At 40.4% G+C, this 26,190-nt stretch overlaps 1 protein-coding gene across 4 annotated transcripts in view; it reads left to right on the forward strand.

Annotated features, from left to right (window-relative positions):
- The window catches only part of DOCK4 (dedicator of cytokinesis 4), a 434,929-nt gene that overhangs the window by 293,638 nt on the left and 115,101 nt on the right, over positions 1–26,190 (forward strand). For all 4 annotated transcript variants that reach the window (XM_086692336.1, XM_086692356.1, XM_086692348.1 and 1 more), the window contains exons 18-24: positions 4,727–4,824; positions 4,933–5,016; positions 5,193–5,293; positions 7,586–7,667; positions 8,993–9,163; positions 13,811–14,003; positions 25,721–25,848. In XM_086692336.1, the coding sequence (XP_086548462.1) occupies positions 4,727–4,824; positions 4,933–5,016; positions 5,193–5,293; positions 7,586–7,667; positions 8,993–9,163; positions 13,811–14,003; positions 25,721–25,848 (857 nt within the window). The remainder of the gene's footprint in view (positions 1–4,726; positions 4,825–4,932; positions 5,017–5,192; positions 5,294–7,585; positions 7,668–8,992; positions 9,164–13,810; positions 14,004–25,720; positions 25,849–26,190) is intronic.

Below are 26,190 nucleotides of genomic sequence, written 5' to 3' on the forward strand. Positions count from 1 at the left end.
CGTGAAAACATCATCTGCAATGAAGGAAGGAAATGAAACTTTTCTGAGTTCTGCATGTTTGCTGTGTAAGGCTTCTGGCTGGCATCCTGAATGCCGTATTAATAAGTCAGATTCATTATGATGAGGAGAATTACTTCATAATCAGGTATTGAATCTCATAAAATGTTCCTGTGCCTAAACATTTGTAAGTTCTCCTAGTTCTTTCTTCTGTGTCATAGAACAGCATGTGTAGTAGCAAGTGTATTTCTTCTCTTAGAGCATGGCCTCAGAAAAGCAGCAAAATGTAGCACTATGATGTTGGCTTCTTTTAAGAGACTTCTCAACTTCTCTTGCAGTGCTGCTATATTTATTTAGGACTTTGGCAAATGATTCTTTCACATTTGTATTAGTCTTTGTTCCTCCTCTTCCAAAAATATTTTTGGAGAAATGTTTTTAAAAAAACAACTGCGTATTTTCAGTAAATTTGGTTGAAGAGAGTTAAGAAATGTCAAGATGTTATCCATATTCAGGGATTGGTTATTTTAATTAAATAAAAACTTCACAGACATAACTCTGTAATGTTCATAAAGCTTTCACCAAAACTCAGTTGATTTTTAGGGTGCCAGTCTAGAGATTATGAAGATAAGAAAATCAACCTGCTTTGACTCACTTAGATAGAAATTTCATTTATCCTATGTGGATTAGTTGTGTGTGTGTTTTACAGCCCGGGTTCACATTTAACTGATTGCCTCTGGTGGAGTAATTTCAGGTTGTATTAGTTATCTTTTGTTCTTGTAACAATTACTGTAAATTTGTTGGCTTACAACAACAAAAATGTATCATTGAGCAATTCTGAAGGTCACAAAAGTGAAATCCTTTTCATTGGACTAAAATCATGGTGTCAGCAGAACCATACTTCTGGAAGCTCTAGGAGAGAATCCTTTTGCTCACCTTTTTTAGCTTCTAGGGGCCACTTGTATTCCTTGACTCGTGGCCTCTCCTCCATCTTCACAACAAGCAGCATAGCATCTTTATATCTTTCTGACTCTGACCATCTTCCCTCTGTTAAGGATCCTTGTGATTACATTGGGCCCACTAGATATTCCAGGATAACCCCCTATTTTACGACCTTTAACTTAATCACATCTGTGAAATCTCTCTTGTTGTATAAGATGAACGTATTCATAGGTACCAGCTATTATAACATTGACATCTCTGGGGCCATTATTCGGCCAACCACATAGATAATCCTAACAATAGCTTATCTGCTGTCAAAATATTTGGCCCTGCAGACTTAATTTGTTGTTGTTCTCCAGTTTAGGATGTTAGACAGAATTGTGGACATAAGACAGAACCAAATCCTAAAAATTAGAAGTTGTTACTTTGTAAAAGCAGACAACATTTTCAGGTAGATATGGATAAATAAAGCCATTCACCAAATCATTATGTTAAACATTTCATTATATGGAAGATAATGCTTGGCTCATTTTTGGACACTAATAAGTACTTAATTGTTGGTTTGACTTTGATTACCCTTGTGAATGTAACAGAGCTCAGAATGAACCGGGAAATAAATACTGTATTTCAAATAGATGGGAAGGAGGAAGGAAATTAGTTGATCTTTCTGAAATTTACATGCTAGGCACATATTTCTGTGTGGAAGTCATCCAGTTCCAAATTGGAATTATATTGCTTTGTATTCATTTTACTCAAATTGGAAAACATACAAATCCATTTCCAGTACAATTGGGTATTTAGCAAGTGATACGGTCTCTAGCAACAGTCTCCTATAGCAGCTTTGCATTCCAGGATCCCTGAGGTGTGCCTTTCTGCACATGCTCTGTAGTCCAGTGTTGTTCGCGGGCAGCCTACCAAGGCTGGGAGCGCCCTGTCGCAAGTCTGTGACTGCCAGATCAAGCAGACATTTTAAGATTCTTGAGAGTAGGGGTCAGGGAAGAAATTATTGTACTTCTTTGTTATCTTCCTTGGGCTGTTAAACACGACTTTAAAAAAAAGGCTAAAAATAAAAAACAGTGCTTAAATTTAGCCTAACAGCTGTACGGTTGCTGACTTCCCCAAATCTCCTTCTCCCTCAAATAGTGGGTAGTTCATTCACTCTCTTCCTGAGAGTGTGATTTAAAAAAAAAAAAAAAATAGGGATTATGTCATCCACCTGTTTTCTAGCTCTTGGTAGACTAGGCATACAGCATACTCTTAAGTGCTTTTTGAATAGAACGTTTAAAATACACATTTTCAGTAGTAGGTCATAGTTCCTGATTTGCAACTAATGATTCTTCAGATAGCTAAAATAGAGACCCTAAGAGATAACAATTTTGACTTAATTCTGAGCAGTTTGTACACACGATTAATTACATCCAGATGAACCTACTGCTTTATTCCCCCTTTTCTTCCATTATGAGCAGACTAGAGAGTCATCAGATCTCTTGTAGGACAGGTGAATAGCCCCATCCCGATCTGATTGTCTGGAACTGTCATCTGTTCTCCACCTCTGCTGATGGCAGTGCTGTTCCTGATAACTCACAGCTGCCTCTGGGGATACCTCTTTCTGGCCTGCAGAGCCACCTTCTTCCTCTGCACACACTCCATTCCTCAACACTGGACCATGTCCTGGGCACCCCTGCAACAGCCTAGCTCCGAGGGGCAGGCAAGAGAGCAGGGAGCTGGACAGAGTAAGAGGTGGAATGGAGGTTGAGTTGGAAGTGAGGAGTGAGGTGCAGGGAAAATATACTGGGGAACTGTAAGAGAAGGTGCCTGGGAAGGGAGGCATCCTGAAGTTAGATGCAGGAAGTAGGAAGTAAGTGGGAGGGAGGCAACCAATAGATGGGAGAAGAATGCACCTGCTACGTCTGCTCTGGCAGGTCTCACTCTATTGGACTATCTACTATTCTATATATAACCAATCGTTTTTTAAAAGGCACCAGCCATACCTCCAGGATGTCTGAGTTGGACATGAATATTGAACATTTTCAGGCTTTTCCATTATGAAAATATCATAAATATCTTTTTCAAAGTCATTTTTTTTTAATTTTTTTTTCAACGTTTTTTTATTTATTTTTGGGACAGAGAGAGACAGAGCATGAACGGGGGAGGGGCAGAGAAAGAGGGAGACACAGAATCGGAAACAGGCTCCAGGCTCCGAGCCATCAGCCCAGAGCCTGACGCGGGGCTCGAACTCACAGACTGCGAGATCGTGACCTGGCTGAAGTCGGACGCTTAACCGACTGCGCCACCCAGGCGCCCCTCAAAGTCATTATTTTTAAAATTCCCTCATTTTTAATTCTAAACCACCCCCTGTTTGTTGTAGATAAACATTTCCATTTAGTACTAAATTTCTCACTATTAAGTCCTTTGTGAACTTTTCTCTTGAATCTGGCTTTGGTGAAAGTTGTGTCTCTTCCCTCTTAAGATTCATACACTTTTTCTCATCTCTTTTTACTACATCACATTTTCTTTTTCATCACAACTGCTTCTTCCTTGATTTCCTGTGTGTGTGTGTGTGTGTGTGTGTGTGTGTGTGTGTGTGTGTGTGTGTGTATCCTTTTGGTTTTTGTTTCCATGTTGGTCTTTTTTGTCTCTCAGCAAGTCCCATTTGGGTTTCTCTTGAAACGAATGCTTTCAACTGGATTTCTCACTGTTAAGCCTGGAAAATCCCTCTTAGCTGCTTCCTTGGCTGTCCTAGTCTTGCAGCCCCACTAAGCCCTGGGAAGCCAGCCCTGCCAGGTTCCTCTGCTTTTTGAGCTTCCTGCATACACAAGCCTTGTTAGTTCTTACTGCTCTCATTGGACTCCAGACACGACTGTCTCCTTGCTCCCTCTGGGGACTAGTGAAGCTGGATACCATGTTCAGGAACCTTTCTAACTTCTGCCCAGGAAAGCTGGGGGAAAAATTTTTACCCTCACCAGGTAAAGAGGTTCTCAGAGGACCCTGCTAGACTCGGGCCAATATGTTGTCAGTTTAGGAAGGGGTGGAAATTGAAGAGCTGGGTCCTTCCAGATAGAAGATGACCATGGAATCCAGGAACTGGCCCTCTCAGGTCCATGGGCTCATTAGATGATTCAACAGTTGACTAGACCTTTCATCATTGTGCAAGGGACCTTCTAGTCCTGCCAGATCTGGGTCACATTTGTCAAAGAAGACCTTTATTGCCAGGTAGAATTGGTTGCTAGGGAGAGTGCTGTGGGGGGCACAAATATGAGGAAAGCAGATTCCTGACCCTCAAGAAATTCCCATTTTAATGGGAAGAGGCAGGAAATGATTCAACAAATACTTATCTACTGCCTGCTGTGTACCTGCTCTATACTGGGTGCTGGGATACCATAGGACCAAACTCAACATTTTTTTTTCTTAGAGTTTACAATCTAGTAGGGGTAAAGACAAATAAACAATTGTAATAGTGAGGTCAGTGCCACTCTGAGGTGAGGGACAGTTAGCTCAGTCTAGAAGTTTCAGGAAAGACTTCTTATTCTTAGATGAAGCAACAGCTGATCTGGGAACTGAAGGTAGAGTAGGAGTTTGTAAGTCAAGAGCCATTGAGAAGGGATAAATAATTAGAATATGCTGTAGTGAATGCCATCTTAGCTAGTCAGGGTCTAGGGGGGAACCTGAAGCTTGGGTGACCAAGAGGGGTAGGCAACGTGTTTAAGAATCTAGCTCTGCCGGTGGAAAATGTTCATTTGAGGGACTGTCCTCTACCAAAGCAGCTAACCTTCATTTTCTGTTTGGAAAGGTGATATGCTTGATCTCTTGAAATGGAGAACTCACCCTGACAAGATCACAGGCTGTCTCTCTAAATTGAAAGAAATCGATGGCTCAGAGATAGTAAAGGTATATGTTATTGTGTTGTCCCTCTCTTGGAAATTCATGAAATAGGGACTGTTTGGAGGGGAAGGACAGATGATTTTTTATTTATCAATTTACTTCTTTATCTAACAGTTTCTGCAAGATACACTGGATACCTTATTTGGAATTTTAGATGAAAATTCCCAAAAATACGGGTCTAAAGTGTTTGATTCTTTGGTGAGTTTAAATTCACTTTAATCATAGCTTAACAATTTTGTATCTCATTCTTGACTTTCATAAGGCTGTTTTTGAAATACTCATTCAATAGTGCACGAGTCACTTAAAAAGAACCAAAAAATGTATATATGTCTTGATTTGCATTCAGTTTTACAAAGCTCAATTTTCTTTTTTAGGTTCACATAATAAATTTGCTGCAAGATAGCAAATTTCATCATTTTAAACCTGTAATGGACACTTATATTGAGAGTCACTTTGCTGGGGCACTTGCATACAGGTAAGGCCTTTATCTTGTAATTGGTTTAGAAGCAGTTTCTTCTGAGCTTTGCTAGGCAGAACCATTAGGATAAGAAAATTTAAGAAGAAGTGTAAGAAGAAATAAAGCACAACAACTCAAGGCTCTCTTGAGTCAATATCTTCCTTTCTCACACATCTTTTTTTAATGGCTGCAACTTATTTTGATTAAAAGGAAAAAAAAAACTTTCTGAATTCTCTTCCTAAAACCTGAAATATAAAGTTTTTTTCTTCATGTCTCTATTTCACTTGATAATCTTTGGTCCAAAATATGTGGTTATTTCAGCTCAAGCCCATTTAATCACCACATGCCTTGCTGATTCTGGAAGTCTTTAAGAAAGAAATGTGAAGGGAAAACAGCATTTGCTATCATATCTTTTTAAACTCATTCATTCATTCATTCATTCACTCATTCGTCTGTTAATATTTACTGAGTGCCTACTGCATGCCTAATGCATGCTGATTAATGTGAAGACCTGGTTCCTGGCCACAAGCAGTTCAGCCATGGACTCTACCCTCTGATATCAGCTGCCGTTTTAACTGCTCTTCCTTTCCTATCAGCTCAAATTATGCAAGCAAGGCTAAAGTGAATGAGTAATGACAAGCCATAGCTCGTACCTGCCTCCATGCAGCCTAGCTGATAATTGCCAGAAGGCAACAGCTTCTTTCTGTGCTATGTATAACATCTTCCCGGCCTTTGGCCCTGCTTATGCACAGCCCTGGAATGTTCCCCAAAGTTCTTTCTCCCCATTCTAATACTGTCATTGCTATTCTGCCCACGTTTTTACCTTACTGTTCCTTAAGCACCTATGGCTGTGCACATGCACAATCATGTATTCCCAGCTGTGTGTTAAAAAACACTGAATCATGTTTTTGCCCTTTTTCCCCCATCATGTGATAGATCAAAGATCATAAGTAATCAAATAAGCATTTGATCCTGTTACCTTGGGTACTCCCTAAAAGGCACGTGAAGATTTGTGCCTCCAGCTTTTAAATGAAGGGAGTTTTTATTGAAGACTTGACCCTCTGTCAACAGGATTTTTAGAGACAGTGAATGAAATATCAGGGATAGTTGGAAACATCGGCCTGGCTCTGCCACTTGGCCTAACATGTGGGGCCCTAATATGAGGGGTTACCACTTGCAACTGAAATTAGCATTGGAAGCTAGAGAGGAAGGGTGTAATTTCTAACACTGGATGTTGGCCAGGAGAGCAGGATAGTCATTCCTAAGAAGACAGATATTGCCTATGCAGTCTTCTTGGGCTGTGGATGGTCAGAAACTCACTGATATGTTATCTTCAAAAGAACATTCCTGGTAGCACCTGCCCGGTGGCCCATCCATGTATTCTTCCCTGAGTGAGAGAAAAGAGGAGCATTTTTAAAAGCTTGCTCTGTTTTCCAGAAACCAAGAACTGAGCAGAGTTAAAGGTAGCAAACCTGCAATCTTGAAAATTGGCTTTTTTTTTTAATTCAATTTTTGTTCCTTAAGAAAAAGAAAAGAAAACTTGGCCTTTTTTGAAATTCTCTTACAAAGGCATACTGGGATGGGAAGTTTTGTTCTTCCCAGAGGTCAGAGAATTGGCTTTGTAAACCCATGGGAATGTGATTCGGAGTAGGGAGATGTTCCCTTATCCTTTGCCGCACCCCCCCCCTTTTTTTAAATGTTCATTTGAGAGAGAGAGAGAGAGAGAGAGAGAGCGCGCACGCGCATGTGTGAGTGAGTGGGGGAGGGGCAGCACAGAGCTGTCAGCACAGAGCCCAACGCAGGGTTCGAATCCACGAACCATTAGATCATGACCTGAGCTGAAGTTGGACATTAAACCGACTGAGCCACCCAGGTGCCCCTTGCCACACTCCCTTTTGCCTCCAACTGAATACTTCATCCAGCTGTTCACATGGTCACAGGTCATGGGGGAAGAAATCCCAGTTAACACTTGTTCAAGGTTGACCATGACAGCCTACTTCAAGGCACTTTCTTGGCCAGAGACCTTTTCTCTGATACTTGTGTTTACCCGTTGGGAAGCTTTGCCAGAAACAGCAGGGCCAATGGGATATGTCCGTATTGAGGGAATCTCAATGGGAGGAAGTGTTTCTCTCTTGAGTTTCAAAAAGGGGTACTGATGTTGATGTACAATTGCCTATTAAGCATTTCAACAGAAAAATATGAGAAGTGAAGGGAAAAGAGTCCTCCTTATGATAAAAATGTTTGATTTCTTGGCTTTTAACTGAGAGCTAGACCAATTCTACCTTCTGTGTATTTCTCCCTGTATTTTAGAGATCTCATCAAAGTTCTCAAGTGGTATGTGGACAGGATAACAGAAGCAGAACGGCAAGAGCACATCCAGGAGGTGTTGAAGGTAATGACGTGGTGTCGATAACAGATAATGTAGTCTACCAGGGCTGTTGCACCATGATGCCTCAACTAATTGGTTTCTTCTACACAAACAGTAATTGATGATGAAGTATCACCAGCATTTCAGTTCTTCTACACAGACAGTAATTGGTGATGATATATTACCAGCATTCCAATTCAAGGATCTTAATCGGTTTATGCTCCTGAGAGCTGATGAAATTTGAAAGAAACTTTGCCAGGCTCGCCCACTGGATCCTGCCTGGGATTGAATTCTGAGCTCCAGGATACTTGGAGTGAAGTCTAGGAGTGGCAGGAGCGAGGTTTTATGAAAGAAGACCACAGATAAGCAATTAAGCTTGAAGTTCCTGCACCCTGGCAGAGGCCATTTGTGAACGCTTTGTCTTAAATTTTGAGAGAGAATAGGGGTAGCTTAGCAGGGATCACAGTGAGGAAACCTGAGGTTTTACTGGGTCTCATGGTTTAATGCTGCCAAACATCTCTGGGCGTTTGTGCTCAGTTGTAAACGGAGATGCTAATACTTTACTTGCAAGCATGTTCATAAAGACTACAGATCTTTTTTTTTCATAATTTTTGTTAATGTTTATTTGTGAGAAAGAGAGACAGACACAGCGCAAGCAGGAGAGGGGCAGAGAGAGAAGGAGACATAGAATCCTAAGCAGGTTCCAGGCTCTGAGCTCTTAACACAGAGCCCAATGTGGGGCTCGAACCCACGAACCATGAGATCATGACCTCAGCTGAAGTTGGGTGCTCAACCAACTGAGCCACCAAGGCGCCCCAAGAATACACATTCTTAAAGGGATTGTTCAATAGCTGCTCTGAGAATCCTCCGATTTCCTATTTGCTGAGTATCACTCTATTTGATGCAGCAGAAAAAAAAGTAGACAGGTATACGTTTTTAAAAGCAAGTATTTTACTAATTATAAATTAATCACCTTGGTGTGATTGAAGGTAAAACACTAAGTGGCAAGAGTACCTGCCAGCAAAGCACAATAAATTTTCTGAAATAGACCAGCATCTCTCTGTTAACTAAATTAAAAAACTATCTGAGGATCAAAAGCATTTAAGGTTCATACCTCTTGAGAATGACATAGAATTTTTAAATTATCTATACATTTTCTCTCATTAGCGTCAGCAAAAAAAAAGGCTCTTCTTCTACAAGTAAATACTGTTCAAAAATCTCAGGGGCTCTTAAGTGTTTTTAAATCAATAATTCAAAAATCTAATGATGTCCCCTGGTTTTTATGCCATGTCATTGTTAAATACTCTTGGTTTCCTTTGAAACTAACTTTTACAAAATTTCGTTTGAAGGCACAAGAATATATTTTTAAGTACATAGTTCAATCTCGAAGGCTGTTTTCCCTTGCCACCGGTGGACAAAATGAAGAGGAATTTCGCTGCTGCATTCAGGAACTTCTTATGTCGGTCCGTTTCTTTCTTTCTCAAGAGAGCAAAGGGTCAGGAGCATTGTCTCAATCACAGGTAATTTTTTTCCATCTCTGCTGAATAAAACAGAAATGAGTGCAGTTTATTTGTTTTTACATAGCAGTGTAAGTGAATCCATAGCTCCAGTTCCTATTTGTAGCGTCAGCAATTTTGCAGACTTTTAAAGAGTTCCCTAGCTCCCGCGAACCCGCAGAGCAGAAGTTAGGCTGGCTTTCCTCCGCCTACTCTCACTCTTCATGGGGCGGCTGTTGGTCTCAGCAGGCTGGGTTCAGTTCTGAGTAGACACGATGTCACCATCGGCCTTGGGGAAGGAAGTTCACTGGAGCCGATCTGGTTCTGTTGTTTACGCCAACCCTTGCACTGCATTTTAATCTGGCAAGTTGAGACTCATTATATCGCACTTGGCTAAACTGCATGTTGCTTTGTTTTATTTAACTTGACCCTAATCGTCCTGGGACTGATCTTATATGACCAATGCTGAGGGGCAGTTGCCAAATGCTATTACCTGGAGTAGCTCTACGTGTTTTGTTTCAGAACAGGATTTATCCACTTTCCAAATAGCGTGGCCTTGAATGTGTTCTCAGCGATCATTCTCAATATCTTACTCTACATTTTCTTAGTCCTTCTTGTACATTTTTAGTTTCTAGTGACTTGAGTAAAAACTTGTCAGATGGAGAAGCAGCCTCTTTGCTGCCATCCCCTGGAGACTAAAAATTTATAATCACTGAGTATTGGGACATAAAGTGGAAGATAGAAGACAAAACTAGATCCATTTGAGTATTCTTAGAAGTTGGTGCCATTTGACATTTGGAAAGCTTTACATATAATGGCAAAACACCAGAAATGTACCAACCCCCCCAGTAATAGTACTGTGCTTTTTCTGACTTTTGGGGGACTATTCTTGTTAATCTCTTCTTTGCACAAATGGACTGATCGTACATCTGGGCAAGGGTACAATTCAGCCTCTTTTAATGACATTTTGGCCTCTGGTGCCAATGGTACAATCACTGTGCTTGAGGAACTTGCCACATCCCTCAAAGTCCAGTTGCCCACTCGCCAAACCCTCTTTTCAGCAGTTGGTATTTGAAAGGATAATCCAACAAGCCAATCATGTATTCGTTTAGATCAAAGTTCTTAAAACCTCACTACTTTTATTATAAAAGCTGTTGTATTTGAGACTATCTGCCTTAAACCTTTACCGGTTTCAGGGACAAAACTTAGCTGATTCACATCTGAAAAAATATTCTCTTACTTTTAAGATTAATCTTAAGTCACAGTTTCTCGGTGCAATGCCTTCCTAGGGACTCAAGAGGTTTATTCCTTCTCTAAAGTTAGAGAAATCTTTTTCCTTAGTTATGTTTCCGCTGCATCCTGGTAGTCACCCCAAGACGTGGGCCACTGTGGAGCAGCACGGTGAAGAGTGGGTTTCCTTTTATGTTTAACATACTGATTTGCACTGCTCTTGATTCTCTAATCCCCAGTCAAGACAGTGAAACAACTTTAGTACCTCCAAAGAACTATGTTTGAATTTCTCTTTTTTTTTGCCCTTAGTTTTTTATTGACACGATATATAAAATGTATGTAAAGTTTCTGAATATCTTAATAAACTACTGAAGTCATTCTATTATTTTTTGTACAATCCTATACTTGTAAATTTTGATGTGATAATTTCACTTTGATGCTAAGGGAATTCATATAAAATGACGAAGTGGTTAGTTTTTTTTGTTTTTGTTTTTGTTTATTTAAGCAAAGTGGACTTTTGTCCTCTGTGTTTTGGGAGAAAGAGGAATACTGTACACTTTTTCCCACTGTAGGTTTCCTTTTGACCCCACACCTTCTTAGCTCTCCCTTCTATGAAGGAAAGTGTCATTAATCTGACCCAGTGTGTGACATTTACATTGCTGCATAACAAATAACCATGGGCTTCATGGCTTTAAGTAACATCCAATTATTAGCTCACAGTCCTATAGATCAGAAGTTTGGTTGGAATTTTTGCTTAGGGTCTCCTACAGCCAGTATCAAGGCATTGGCCTTGGTGGCTTCTTTGGAGGCTCTGGGGAGGAATTCCCTTTCCAAATCTTCCAGGCCTTTGGCAGGAATCAGTTTCCTTGTGTTTCTAAGACTGAGATTCCCATTTGCTTTCTGGCTATCAGCAAGGGGTTGGGGATGGAACGGGTTCTCTCAGCTTCTAGAGACCATACACATTCCTTGGTATTCTTCAAATACCATTCTCAAAGCCAGCAACGAAAAGTCATATCCTTCTCATGCTTCCAATCTCTCTGAGTTCTCCTACCATGAGCTAGAGAAAACTTATGCTTTAAATGCTCATGTGTAGGGATGCCTGGGTGGCTCAGTTGGTTAATCATCCAACTTTGGCTTGGGTCATGATCTCGTGGTTCGTGGGTTTGAGTTCCACATCGGGCGCTGTGCTGACAGCTCAGAACCTGGAGCCTACTTAGCATTCTGTGTCTCCCTCTCTCTCTGCTCCTCCCCTGCTCACGTGCTTTTGTTCACTCTCTCTCTCCCTCTCTCTCTCTCAAAAAAAATAAACATTAAAAAAAAAATTTAGGTGCTCATGTGATTAGGTCAGGCCCATATGGATAATCTCCATATTTTAAGATCAACTCATTAGTAACCTTCATTATAGCTGCACAATTCCTTTTGCCATGTAACAACATAGTCATGGGAACAACACCAGGAGACAAAGGTCTTAGGAGTCATCTTCAAATTCTGCCTATCCTGTCCAGAGCCAAGGATATCCAATGGGCTGAATTTTACTCTTAGGCTGTCTTAAAGACAAAACTCAGTTACTATTTTGCAGTTTTGCCTGTGGGCTACAACTCAGGGCCATTTCTGTCTTCTGAAGGCAGAACAGCCATCCCAGAAAACCTTTCTGCTAGATCAGTTTACAATGCCCCACAGGCCTGGCCATCCTGGTTCCACCGGGATGATCATTTAGTTATCCTGGCCTAAGCCCAGCTCACTAATGGCTCTGTCTTTGGGAGCCCTGCCCCAACAGGATTGCCCACTCACTCAGCTCTTGGAGCTGTGGCTCTTGGTTTCTCCTTCCACAGACAGATGCCTCCATGAGAACCCCATGAGAAGAAGAATGTCAGAAGGAGTTGAGACCCTAGACTCTGCCCTAAATTCCTAATAATTATCTTTCTCTATTTGTCTTGGCTCTCAGGAAGGTCAAAAGAAAATTATGCTTTTCTTTTTATTTGCACTAAAAAATCCTTAGCTTACATATCTTGGTACAACTGTCTTTATGCCCTTATCACAGGTTCTTGTTCCTTTATCCTTTTTTAATACATGTATCTTCACTGTGCACACATTCAAATACTTTTTTGAAGTAAAGAGCTAGATATGAAGAATTAATGGGTAAATGAAAAGATTCCTGAGGAAAATCAATGTAGTTGACTTTTCAGTTATGAGAAAGCTGGGCTCATTTTATTGTATCTTATTTTTTTAACTTCATCTGTATGACTCAGCTCTCTGCAGAGTGAAATGAAGGTTATATAAATACAGTCTTTAACAGAGAATACCAAGTTATTAATTTTAAATGTATTCAAATAAACCTATCATGTTTAAGAGTCGAGGAGAACATAGCTGTTGATTGTAGCACCTGAAGCATTTTGATGGTTCTGGCATCAGAAACAGGTCTTGGCTGTTCTAGATATTTTTGCTGCTGCTGTATAGATAAATTCCAAAACACACGAATTTGAATTTGAGTCTATGTTTGAATCATCAGCCCATGTAGACTCGACCTACTTTGTTTTGGTGTCAGATCTCATTGGTAAGCCAGCTAGCTCTTGAGTATCAGCATATTAGAAACATGTGCCTCCTTCCCCTACCTGGTAGACTTAAGGCTGGTTGACTCTTCCTTCCATTGCCCTCCTTTTGTGGAATTTAAAAGACTCGACTTGTTTTGATGTACAATCCTAGTCCAATTTGTGCCCCTTAGGATTTGATATTAGCATCTTTTTTTCCTTAAAAAATGATTATCCAGTTTCTTTACTTATATAAAGAATATTGTTCTTAGTACACAGTTCTGGGGTTACAGTAAGTCTGAAAGCAACCTAAAGGTTTGTTATAATGATCTTTTCATTTTACAGGTGATAAACTAAAACCCAAGGGGCTAAAATGACTTGACCAAGGTCATAGAGTTGATTAGAGACAAAGCCAGTAGTACATATAATCTGGATCTTCTGATTCCCTGCCTTGTTTTTTTTCTTTAACCGTAACTTCATTGCTTTGGGGAGTCCATGTGTTTGGTTTCTTCAAGGTAAATGAGATTTATATGAGCACTTCAGAAAGCTTCTCAAAAGAGAAATGAAATAGAAGTTACTGCATTCCAGGTCTTGGTGGAGCATTCTTTCCATTTGATCGTCCTGCATTTTGCTGATTCTGTGGGATTTTTTGCCAATCATTTTGCTAATGTCAGTGATTTTCCACAGTTTCTCACTTTTATTATATGGCACCCTTGCACATTTTAAAACATTGTTCTATTTTGCCACACTTTTTTTTTTTTTAATTTCAGCCTTTTAGCTTAGGTACCAGATACGTTTTACATTCATTTTTTTAGCATTCAAAATTATTTGTCATAGTCTTAAACTCAATGACATTTTACAGCAAATTTCTCAGGGTGTATCTTGGAGTTGATATAAATTTCTTCCTTTTAAGGCTGTGTTTCTGAGCTCCTTCCCAGCTGTGTACTCAGAGCTGTTGAAGCTCTTTGATGTCAGGGAAGTGGCCAACTTGGTGCAGGACACCCTGGGCAGCCTGCCTACCATCGTGCACGTGGACGACTCCCTGCAGGCTGTGAAACTGCAGTGCATCGGCAAAACCGTGGAAAGCCAGCTTTATACCAATCCAGGTAGGGTGGTGAGTCTCTTGAATGAAACCTTGTCTCTGGAAAGCTGTCACTTACCTCCGGTAGTCACAGGTCAGCAGAAGCAATTAGAAAGAGGAAACACAATTACTGTCTCAAAAGCATTGTGTATTTGGATGGTAGAATAAATGTATTAAGTAGCCAAATAGAACAGTCTGGTTATTAAAGCTTTATTTTTAGAAAGAATGAAAACCCTAATGATTAAATTACTGATTCTAATCACAAACTAGTTGGGACGTCAGGTATGCTTATTTTCTTGCCTAAGAGATTTCATTTTTTTGTTCAACAAAATTTAACATTTTATTTCGGGGATGCTTACAGGGACCTGATAGGATTCTTCTTTGTCTCTTTTGTTCTTAAAATTGTCCCTTCAATTTGTGTTCTGAAACTGAGTGAAAATTTTGATGTATTATCAGTTTTTATTTTATCCTAATAGCATGTGACCAATTACTAAATTGATTTTGTCGTATCTGTTATTAAATCCCATTGCCTTTTTTCTTCTAGTCTTTCCTGAAATAAATTACCAAACTCATTTTAAAGTTTAAGAAGTTTCTGTACTAATAGCAAATAAGCTTTTCAAAATTGATTCTATTGAGAGTTATCTTTCCACATGAATGCATATGTGGGTATAATATTTTTGAAATAGGGTTTCAAATATAGATAATAAAACTTTTATTACATATTTTATTGTAAAACATTTCAAACATACAAGAATAAAATAGTATCAGATGAGTAAATCATTAATAAATCTCTTTTTTTTTTATCATGCTACGAGATATAGCTCTAGTTCATTCTTGTTTATACTGTGGGATGATATTCCACTATGAATGAATTTATCATGGTTAATTTATTTTTTTCTCCTATTGATAGACTATTTGTTTCTGGTTTTTGGTTTTGTGTTTTGTTTTTTTCTCCAGAAATAACACTTAAGTAAATAAAAGAAAATTCAAACCTTCTCATTTCTCCCCAAGAAAACACATCTCATCCTGGAGAAAAGATATTTCTTGCAGTGCTTTTCAAACTCTATTCCTCAGAGCCTTAGAGGTTCTTCTGCAGTGATCAGGGTCTCCTCTGGGGTTGGGAACAGGGGAGTGGAGGGGTAGAGGTCCAAACCAGGTACCTGGTATGACTAGACTACCAATTATGCTTTTACCAAATGAAGAAAAGTTCATCCCATCTCAGAGGAATTGGTAGTTTCTGCTACATTTCTCCCTCACTGACCAGATAATTCTTTGTTCTAATAGAATCTGATACCAAAAGGGCAATACAGATAATGAAAATTGTTCTCAAACGGAAGGACATTATTTGAGAGGACTGTGTTCATTACATGCCTCTCCGGGATGTGTTCTGTCTGTGGACTCAGTGCCGTGTTGATTACTGATGCTTAGTTGGCAGTATAGAAACCAGGACTAAAAAAATACAAAGAGAAGTTGTTTCGATCCAGGAGGAGAGATATGGGTCTTTGTGGGAGGTGGTGAGATTATTTCTTGGGGTGGGAGGTGGAAGGACCCAGGAGACCCAGGAAATGTAGACCTTGGAGGGTCTGTGCTGGTGACCTTGGAGAGAGGCTCAGCCAGTGTTGGGAGGTTGGTGACTGTCACTGTGATGCAGAGGGGGAAGAGGAGAAGACGAAACCTGCCTCTTTTGTTATGTGGGGCACTCCCCATGGAAGATGATTATGGAGAAACAACCTCCGAGAAGCAAAAGCAACTCCCGATCTGTGGAATACTTAGAAGCACATGGATGCTAGTAAGAGGAAAGATTTCCATCACTGCCCCAGGGGGTTGAAGTTTGGCTTGATGTTGAGTGATTCACCATTGGAGAAGACAGAAACTTACCACGTATAAATGGCAATGCACTTTGAGAAAAAGGCTGTCTTCATGGAAAAAAATAGCACGCTTACCTGAGAACTTCCCAAGACACAAACTATACTCTATTTAAATTACCTGGGACCCCACACTGATGGTAGGGAAACCTGGAAAGTATTTCTAGTAACTCCGAAATTCTAAATCGGAAACTATGGACTTAGTCTATGGACGTAGCCTTTGTATATGACAGTTCAGTAGGGCAGAAGTACCAAATTCTTCTCCTTGGGCTAAATTTAAGGTGTCCACAGAGCTGCATTCCTTTGTGGAGGGTCGAGGAGAGAATCTGTTTTCTTGCCTCGTACAGTTTCTAGGGGTCACCTGCACTCCTGGGCTTTTGGCCCCTTCCTTTGAAGCCTGCAGTGTAGCATCTCTAGATTTCTCTCTGACTCAATTTTCTTGCCTCTTTCACCTAAGAAGACCCATGTGCTTACATTGGCCCATCCAGATAATCCAAGATAATCTCATCATCTCAAGATCCTTAATTTAATCACTTCTGTAAAGTTCATTTTGCCATTACATATTCACAGGTTCTGGGAATTAAGACATGGACATCTTTGGGAGACCACAACTCGGTCCACTCCATATGGGTAAAACAGACTCAAAACCAAGGCAATAGCTCAGCTGCATATGAGGAAAAAAAACAAAAAAAAACAAAACAAAACAAAAAAAACCACTTAGAAATCTAGGAGGTTTTTTTTTTTTTTTTTTTTTAATTTATTGAAAGTTTAAAAAATGAAACTCAGGGGTGCCTAGGTGGCTCAGTTAGTTAAGCATCTGACTTTGGCTCAGGTCATGATCTCACGGTTTGCGTTGGGCTCTATGCTGACAGCTTGGAGCCTGGAGCCTGCTTCAGATTCTGTGTCTTCCTCTCTCCTTCCCCCTCACTGTTCACACTCTGTCTCTCTCTCTGTCAAAAATAAATAAAAATTAAAAAAAAAAAATTTTAAATGAAACTCAGAAGTGCTGCACTTGTGTGAGTACACATACATCTTGGCCAGAAGGACGTTACAAAAGATACTTTCCTGATTTAAAATTAAAATCTACAATAGGACAAGGTAAAGTGCAGATGAGGACATTACAGGGTGTTAACAGGATATACATTCAATCAAAGATAAAGTGCTTAGTTCTTGACCATTCTTCAGATCATAGAGTATGGCAAAGACCGTTGCTACTCTGAGCTTAATTCTAAGCGGCAAAGAAATGGCTAGTGAGATAGAAGTGAGAAGAATCTGAGAACATGACTTTATTTTCTGAGAGTTCATAGTATCCAAAGAAGGAGTCCAGAGTACAGTTGGGCCACACTTTTGAGAAAATAAATTTCAAAACATTTTGGAAAAAAAGACCTTAAATGTTACAAACTCCTCAGAAAAGACAAAAAATTCTCACAGTTGTCTTTGTGCTAGAATCCTGCCTTAGAGTTCTCCAGAGAGACAGACCCGATAGAGGCTATGTTTGTGTGTGTACAAGGTTTCTTGTATGGGATGAGCTCAGATTATGCTGGCTGAGAATTCTGCTGTTGGTCAGCTGGAGACCTGAGGGAGCCAGTGGTGGAAGTTACACTTCGAGTCTGAAGGTCGGAGAAGACTGACGTCTCTGCTAAAAGACGGTCAAAGAGAGCACGTTCTCCCTTATGTCTCCTTTGGTTCTATTCAGGCTTCAGCGCATTGGTTGAGGCCCACCCGCATTGAGCAGGGCAATCTGCTTTACTCAGGCTCCCAATTCAAATGTAACACCTAGGATATTGTTTAACCAAATTTCTGGGCACCCACAGCACACTCAAATTGACCCATAAAAACTATCACAAATCCCAAGGAGAAAAAAAGCAGAGGATGCATGCATAGGTATCAGAATGATTATAGAATACTCCTGATTGAGCTTAGATTAAAAATTAATACAGAAAAGAGATGGAAAGAGGGACACCATAGTCAATACCAAAGACGGGTATGAGAAAACATCACGGGAAGAGTCAAGCCAGGTTGAGTTAAGGGTCCACGGACAGCCTCAGAGCTGGAGCCGTTTCATAACCAGGCAGAATTAGCCCTGTTAGTCACACCCCAAGTTCAGAGTCGAGGGCATATGGCCAAACCTGAAGGCCATAGCTAAGATTTGCAACCTACATAGATTGGCATTTGACATCTAAGTCATCTGGGGTCTAAGCAGACATATTTAATGTGTAAAAATTGAACAACTCATTTTTCCCTCTCTCCTCACAAATCTTCCTGTTTCCTGAGGGCCAGGAAAGGGTCTAAGTTTTGGAGAGGACCACTTTGGCAATAGCAGGAAGAGTAGAGCTGATGTATAGAGGTTGGGGAGGAAGGTGGAAGTGCCCCTAAAATCGTAGTTTACCCTAAGTTTTATTTGTGTGAAAATCAATGTAAATGGCAAGACCCAATTTAAACTGTGTTCTTACCTTTCTGCTGAAATCTTTAAATTGACTGGCGTGAGTAAGCACATTACATGGGAATGGTTGAAAGCTGTATCTTCTCGTTTCTTACCCATCTCCTGTTCACATCTGCACTGGTTTTCGGGGGGGTGGGGGCAGGGGGGTAACGGGCTGGGATGTGTGCCTTGTATCCACTGCTACAAGCAGCTGACCAATCTGCGTTGACATATGGGAGTAGCTGTGTTCCCCTGCTGGCTCAGGGCGATCACTGGCAGAGGGAGTCACTGCAAGCCAGACTGTGACAATGTGCTGTCTCACTTCCTGTTTAAGCCAGGTTAAAACATGGAGACACGGGGCTCCATTTCCGCTGCTTCTCCTATCCAGTAGACTCATGGGGCAGTTCATTCATTTATTCAACAAATAAGTATTGCAGCCAGACCCCATGCCAGGTATGATGCTAGAGATATTGTAGCTAGTGAAACATCCAGCCCCTGCCCTCAGTCTGCTGCTAGTTTACCATGAAAGCTGACTTTGAACAAGGAGTTATGATTTGATAAGATGCAGCAGTTGTGACCTGGGGAGGGAAGGAGGTCCTATGTAGTAGGGAGGCATGAGTGAGCCTTGGGGTTCATCCCACCCACACCACCTCAGTTTGTGGTCCATGTGCCGACGCCACCCTCACAGTTGTATTTCTAGGCAACTGGATATCTCCTCTGGGCTCCAAACCTGAGTAGCTGTCTGTCCTCAGCTTCTCTACGCAGATGTCGCAGAAGCTCCTCAAACCCCTTTTCCCTCTCAGTCTGTTCCTTCTGTCTCAGTATATGGCAGCACCAACCCCTGGAGCTCTGAGCTGTCCGTGAAACCTTCCTCTTCCTTCTGCCCTTCTTCTCCACCTCTCCAGAGACTATTCTTGGGCCTCTGCGGCGGCCCGTATCTGTGCCTCCCCCTGACCAGACACAGGTCCATCCCACACTGCCGCCTTGCCTGCATGCCCTCGGGCGTGTCCAGACTTGCTTCCCTCTCCTTTTGCCCATCCATGTGTGCAGCCAGAGTTCCCTTCCAGAAACTCACACCCGACGATGTCACTCCCACCTCCCTTGCTCACATCCACTGATTGTGCTCTGTTTTGAGGACACAGAAGAGGATTGATCTTGCAGGCCCTGTCGCCTCACCCTCCCCACCTGCCTGGTCCCATCTCCTTGTGCTTCACTCTAGTGGAACCCACACTTTCCTGCTCCTCTCTGATCTTAGGTGATCCTTGTTCACCCTGCTGGGCTCAGTAACTCGCATCTTCTGAATCATCTCCCGTCTGCCCTGCTCACTCAGTTCTCGCTCTCATATTCTACTTCTCATGCCTGTTTTGCTTTCTGCTTCTTGGATCACATGTTAGGGCTGTAACTGAAAAAAGAATTGGATTTTAATTGTTTAAAGTCTGTCTTCATCCCTTGCTCCACAAGGAAAACCTCAGAGTACAGGGACTTTGTCCTCATCACAATGATATTTCCAGCTCCCAGTACTGTGTCTGGTGCATAGTAGGTGCTCAGTAGAGGTTTCATGAATGAATACTATGTGCTGGGTCACACATTAGGAATCAGGATAGAGCAGCAATTGGTATTGAATAAATGATATGCATAAAAAAATCTTACTGGAAAAGCAACCTCTGAGCTAAGGATGAACATGAATATGACAACAGAACAGCTTGGGCTGTGGGAAGCCCAGACCAGAAGCAGAACACAGTGATAAAAGTAACAAGTGGGCATAGCATCTGTTGAGCCTTAGAAAGGGCGCCCCGTGGTGGAGGCATCCAGGGTGGGAATAAATCTGGGGAGTGAGCTCTAAAAACCACACTCAGAGATCATCTCTAGGCCTCTACTGTTGTTTTCCCTCTGTGATCCTGACATTGTCTGCATGAGAATGTAGCCCCTGTGTTGTCTGCCCTTCTTTCCATTCAGGGTCTGCCCTCCAGGGTGTGAAAGGCTCATTTGCAAGTTTTGTTGCTATCTGTGACATTAGCATTTCAGTTATTGGTGGCTCCCAGCATTTAATAGCTGCTTCTCCTCCTTCCTAGCCCCCATTGGGAATTACTAATGGGAGCTGGCCTTATCCACTCACGTGTGTACTGGCAAAATAAAAAGTAAATGAGAGTCACTCCTTTATACGCTCCACGAGATACATAATACAGTGAGCTGTGTCTGAGATGTAGAATATGAGGGTGTCAACACTTTCAAGGACAGAAACCGCATAACAGGTTATTTTGCTAAATGTATGGGAAGTGAGTGTTTGTTCAACTGCGGGTTTTCTTTTTTTCTTGGGTCCTGCTTGATGAGTCCAAGTGTTTCCTTTTAAAGGTAAGAATTAGCATTTTAACCAGTCAGCGAGTTTGGCATTTCCCCACCAATTGTATCATTTGCATTGGCTGACATTGCCCTAGTATGGAGAAAAAGCAAATCTGCAATGTAGGTAGTCCTATATTTCTTTTTATGCACACCACACACGAATTATTTGTCTACCTGCCTCGCTTTTTTGCAGTCGGTATTCTCTTAACAGTTGGTTGCAACTTGAATTTTTAGAAATCAAATTGTGCTACCTGCAGGAACATACCAGATAAGCTTTATCTTCTGTTCTAATTAATCATCACGAGGCAGTGACTCCTGTCATGTAATTTGTTAGTTTCTTTTTCTTGGTTCTTTTTGTCAAGTAATTGATTTATAAATAAGTATTTAAGTTTCCTGGTAAGGCTTAAAGGCTTTAAAGGAAGCCTGCAGTGCATTATTTTACAAGTTTGGAGTTTAATTTTCTGTGTTGCTCAAAGTGAAGAATGGCTATGCCTTGTGTGGTTTGTTGTGATGGTAAACCTATGGCACCAAACCTCCTTGTGTTGATAAACCAATCATGCAAACACTGATAATGGTGCTTTCCCAGCTGTGAATATTTTGCATGCTCTCTGATTTTTATTAGGATAAAGAATCATATTCTTTATGACATATGATATATCTTATACTGACTAGGAAAGAATCCACTACAGTGCTGAATTGAGTTGGTGAGGTTGGCCATCCCTGCCTTAATTTTGCTCTTAGGGAGAAAGCTTTCAATCTTTCACTGTTAACTATTATGTTAGCTAAAGGTAGGCATTTCATTATAATGCTCGTTATCAATTTGAGAAAATTACCTTCTATTCTTAGCTTCCTGACACTTTTTATCATGAATGGATGCTGAGTTTTGCTCGTTTTCTCTACATATGTTAATATGTTCAATTAATGTTGATTGACTTTCAGATATTATACCAAATTTGCCTTAATGATAAATCCTATTTGATCATAGTGTGTATATATATATATATATATATATATATATATATATATATATATATAACTAGATTTATTTTGCTAAAATTTTTTATAAAGATTTTTGCATCTATGTTCATGAGAGATAGCAATCTATAGTTTTCTTGTAATATCTTTGACTAATTTTGGCATCAATAATACTGGCCTCAAAGAGTTGTGTTCCTGTTTATTTTCTGGGAGAATTTTTGTAGACTTTGATTTGATTTTTTTCCATAATGCTTTATAGAATTCATAGAAGCCATCTGGGCCTGGAATTTTTCTTGTGGGAAGTTTCTGATCTATAAGTTCAATTTCTTTACTAAGTATAGAGTTATTTAGGTTGTCCATTGTTTCTTGAGTTAAGTTGAATTATTTATGCAACTATTTATAAGATACATGAGTTTTAATAAATCAGGAATAATCTTTCTAAATTGCTGCAGAGGTGACATCATTTAGAAAACCAAGATGATCAGGGCACCTGGGTGGCTCAGTCGGTTAAGCATCTGACTTTGGCTCAGGTCACGATCTTGCAGTTTGTGAGTTCAAGTCCCACGTCTGGCTTTGTGCTGACAGCTCAGAGCGTGGAGCCTGCTTCAAATTCTGTGTCTCCCTCTCTCTCACCCCTCCCCCACTCACACTCTGTCTCTCTCTCTCTCTCTCTCTCTAAAATAAACAAACATTTAAAAAAATTTAAAAAAAAATCAAGCAGATCAGGGAAAGGAGCTAGGGCATTTGCAAGTGGGCATATCCATAAATAATATGACAATTACAGTCTTAACAATAGTTTTTTGCTTATGACATCCTGTTGAAAAGTAAACACTTGGGGCGCCTGGGTGGCTCAGTCGGTTGAGCGGCCGACTTCGGCTCAGGTCACCATCTCGCGGTCCGTGAGTTCGAGCCCCGCGTCGGGCTCTGTGCTGACAGCTCAGAGCCTGGAGCCTGTTTCGGATTCTGTGTCTCCCTCTCTCTGACCCTCCCCCGTTCATGCTCTGTCTCTCTCTGTCTCAAAAATAAATAAACGTTAAAAAAAAAAAAAAAAAGTAAACACTCAGGACAATAAGCATACTTGTTACTTTTTCAAAAGATTGAAATATATACTGCATAAGTCAGTTACGTTACTGTTTCAAATACTTATTTAATGACAAATTAGGGATAAATATAAGACTTCCAATTGATAGAGAAATGATCCTTATACAGTCAAATTCTTTATTTATGGATTTCCTTATTAAAATGTGTTTGTGACCTCAAAATCAATACTTGTGACCCTCTCACGTTCATTCGTGGACTTGCACAAAGCAGTGAAAATATTTGAGTAGCAGAATACACAGATTCCCAGCTGAGCTCAAACACTGCAATGCTCTGCATTCCCTTCCACTCTCATGCTCGGCTAACTAGAGAATGGAGCAGTAGGGGGCAGTGCAGCGCAGTGCAAGAAGCTCATCTCCGGGGCCAGCTGCTAGAGTTTGAATCCCAACTCTGGCCCTTCTTCGTGGGGTAGCCTCAGGCAAGTCACTTAGCACCTCTAAACCTCGTGTTCTCTTTTATCAAATAAAGAAAATAGAATCTACCTGGATGAGTTGTTTTTAGGATTTAATATTGTTACCTATGTGGGATATGCATCCTATATTATACACACATATACTTCCCCTAGGAGAAATGATTCGTTATTTGCCATTTCATGGTTTTCCAGTGACTTGTTCCAACTTAAAACTACCATGAATAACAAGAATCAACTGTACTTACTTTTCTTCCCTGGTGAAAGTATACAAGTATGATTTTCAGATGTTTAACAAACCTTGCTTTTAAGATAAACACTACCTGGTTGTGAAGTAATAATATGTATTTTACATATTGCTAGAAATGATTTGCCAAAGGTGTGAAAAGGATTTTTGTATCTGTGGTCGGTAAGGGAATTTTTTTTAATTTTTTTAATGTTTATTTATTTTTGAGAGAGAAACAGAGTGTGAGCAGGGGAGGGGCAGAGAGAGAAAGAGACACAGAATCCGAAGCAGGCTCCAGGCTCTGAGCTGTCAGCACAGAGCCCGACACGGGGCTCAAACTCACAAACCACAAGATCATGACCTGAGCTAAAGTCGGCTGCTTAACCAACTGAGCCACCCAGGTGCCCCAAGGAATTTTTTTTTAAATGTGTAATCTCCCAAATTTATGAGCCTGGGAGAAGAGATGACAAGGCATAAATCTCAACAGTTTTAACAAAGATGAGTGGCAGCTGACAGCAGACGAAAGAAGGCTGATGCACACAGGTGTGTGTTGTTGGAGTGGTGCCAAGAACAGGCGAGTTTACACTACAGATCCGCAGACGGCGCGGAGCTGTTTCAGAAAGGATCAAGAATTGAAAATAGCAGGTATTCAGGAGCACCTGGCTGGCTTAGTCAGAAGAGCAGGTGACTCATGATCTCAAGGTCGTGAGTTCGAGCCCCATGTTGGATACAGAGATTATGAAAAATAAATAAATAAACTACAAAAAACGAAGAAAAATAAAAAGAAAATACAAGGTATCTGAAAATTAAGGGTGCTAGAAATAAAAAAATTGAATAAAAAGTCCTTAGACAGAATAGTCAATTTAGCCAAAAATGGAAAGCTTACCCTCTAAAGAAAGTGAATGAGATGTGCCTAGATTCAGGAGTTCAGAGCCTGCTAAATTTGAGAATGAGGCTCCACACCATAAACAGGGCCTCACAATTAAACAAAGAGACCCTCACCTGCCCTTTCTTTTCCTGATTTCAAGTTACTAGAAGATGATGGTTTCATGCTCCCCAGAGAGGAGTTTGGCAGATTCCTCTGTAGAGAAACTGACAAGCCCAAGAAAAGGCATCTTGGATTCTGAAATTTGAGGGTCCCCTGATGAAACATCTGGATGCCTTCCCTCCTTGCTGTGAAGCTTCACCAGTTTACAAGCTTGCCGAGGCACTGTTGTGGGTCCCCCCCACCCACTTAGCATGTTAGTGACTTGTTGTAAAGACAGACAACAATCAACAGATACTGTACGAAAACCTTAAATGTGAAAGCAGAGGCCAAAATGAAGAAACAGAAAAAAGAACCTGAAAGAAAAAGATAATTGAAGGAGAAAAAAATCACAAATTGTCTCCCAACCCAGAAAGAGAAAATAGTGCATCCGTGAAACAAGAATGAAACCTTCTGTAAAAAGAAATAAAGAAGGAATAATAAACAGGAAAGGCTGCATAATAAAAATGCAATACCTCTTTGAAAATTATTGGGAATTTCATCATGGGAGCAGCTGAGCATGAAACCGAGTGTGGGGCCCTTCTGAGCACAAGGAGCTGTGTGGTGACCCAGGTGGAAATAAGAACGAACTCTTGGAGATTAAATATAGGTTAGCAAAAACAAGAAAATTGAATAGAAGAGTTGGAAGATAAAGAAGTTGGGAAAAAAGATGGAAAAAAAAATCAAGAAAAGAAGATATTTTAAGAGATTTGTGATGTCAGTGTAGTCAGAGTTCCAGACTGAGGACAGAAGAAATAGAGAAAAGGAAATAATGCTGGAAGTACTTCAAGGCAAGATCCCAGTGCTGCAGGACATGAGTTTTTGTAGGTTTCAACGGCCAAAGCAAGGCACGTGGTCATGAAAATTTGAATTACCAGGAATAATTTCCTGAAAGCTTTTAAAGAGAGATAAACAAAAGTAAAACAAAAACTTGGTCATGTGCAAAGCACTGGAAATCAGAATGGCAGCAAATGCAAAATGTTAATTTAGCCAGAAATTGTGACAAAAAAAAATTTTTTTTCTGAGACTGGGGAGAAGACAAGAGGGTAAGAAAAGCTAAATTTTCACCTACTATAGTAAGAAGTCACTGGATGGTCAGTCTCAATGAAAAATCAGAAAATGGCCAGATAAGCATGCCATTTAGATATTTGGAGGTAAAACAGACAATTTTAAAAAATAACCTATATTCAGTATAAGAGTCAAAGACTTCTTGAGTGCAGGAATCATGGATTAGGGAAACGGACTACTTTTTTTCCAATACCAATTATGTAGCTTTTCACTATGTGTTAATCGTTTAACCAGTACAGTTAGAGTAGGTATGGGTGTGTACAAGGTTGGCGTGGGCCTCCATAGATGTGACACTAATGCTTCTGTTCTCTCCAGATTCCAGGTACATTCTCCTGCCTGTCGTGTTACATCACCTCCACATGCACCTGCAAGAACAGAAGGACCTGATCATGTGTGCACGAATCCTTAGCAACGTATTTTGTCTCATCAAGAAAAATAGCTCAGTGAGTAAATACAGATCATAGTATGTAGTTCCCATCAAATGGCTTCTGGAAATAAAAACTCTCAAGTTTTCAGAGAAACCACACTGAAGACTAACCCTCTGAGACTCTCACTTTTATTTCCAGCTGGGTTGGACATTTTGCTATTCTTCTGAAATATTTTTTTTAACCTTGTGAGATTGCTGTAACCCCAAATAACCTCCTCAACTTGTATTTCAAGAAAGAACTGAATACCCAGTGAGAAAAATTAGAAATCTCAAAGCCTCCCACATGTGTCTTTAATCTTGATATGATGAATACTCTGTGGCAAGAATAAATTACTGCCTGTAAAGTGAAGTCTTTTGG

Source organism: Puma concolor, chromosome A2, assembly GCF_028749965.1.
Source record: "Puma concolor isolate L17-30 chromosome A2, mPumCon1.1.hap2, whole genome shotgun sequence".
NCBI classification, from domain to species: Eukaryota; Metazoa; Chordata; class Mammalia; order Carnivora; family Felidae; genus Puma; species Puma concolor.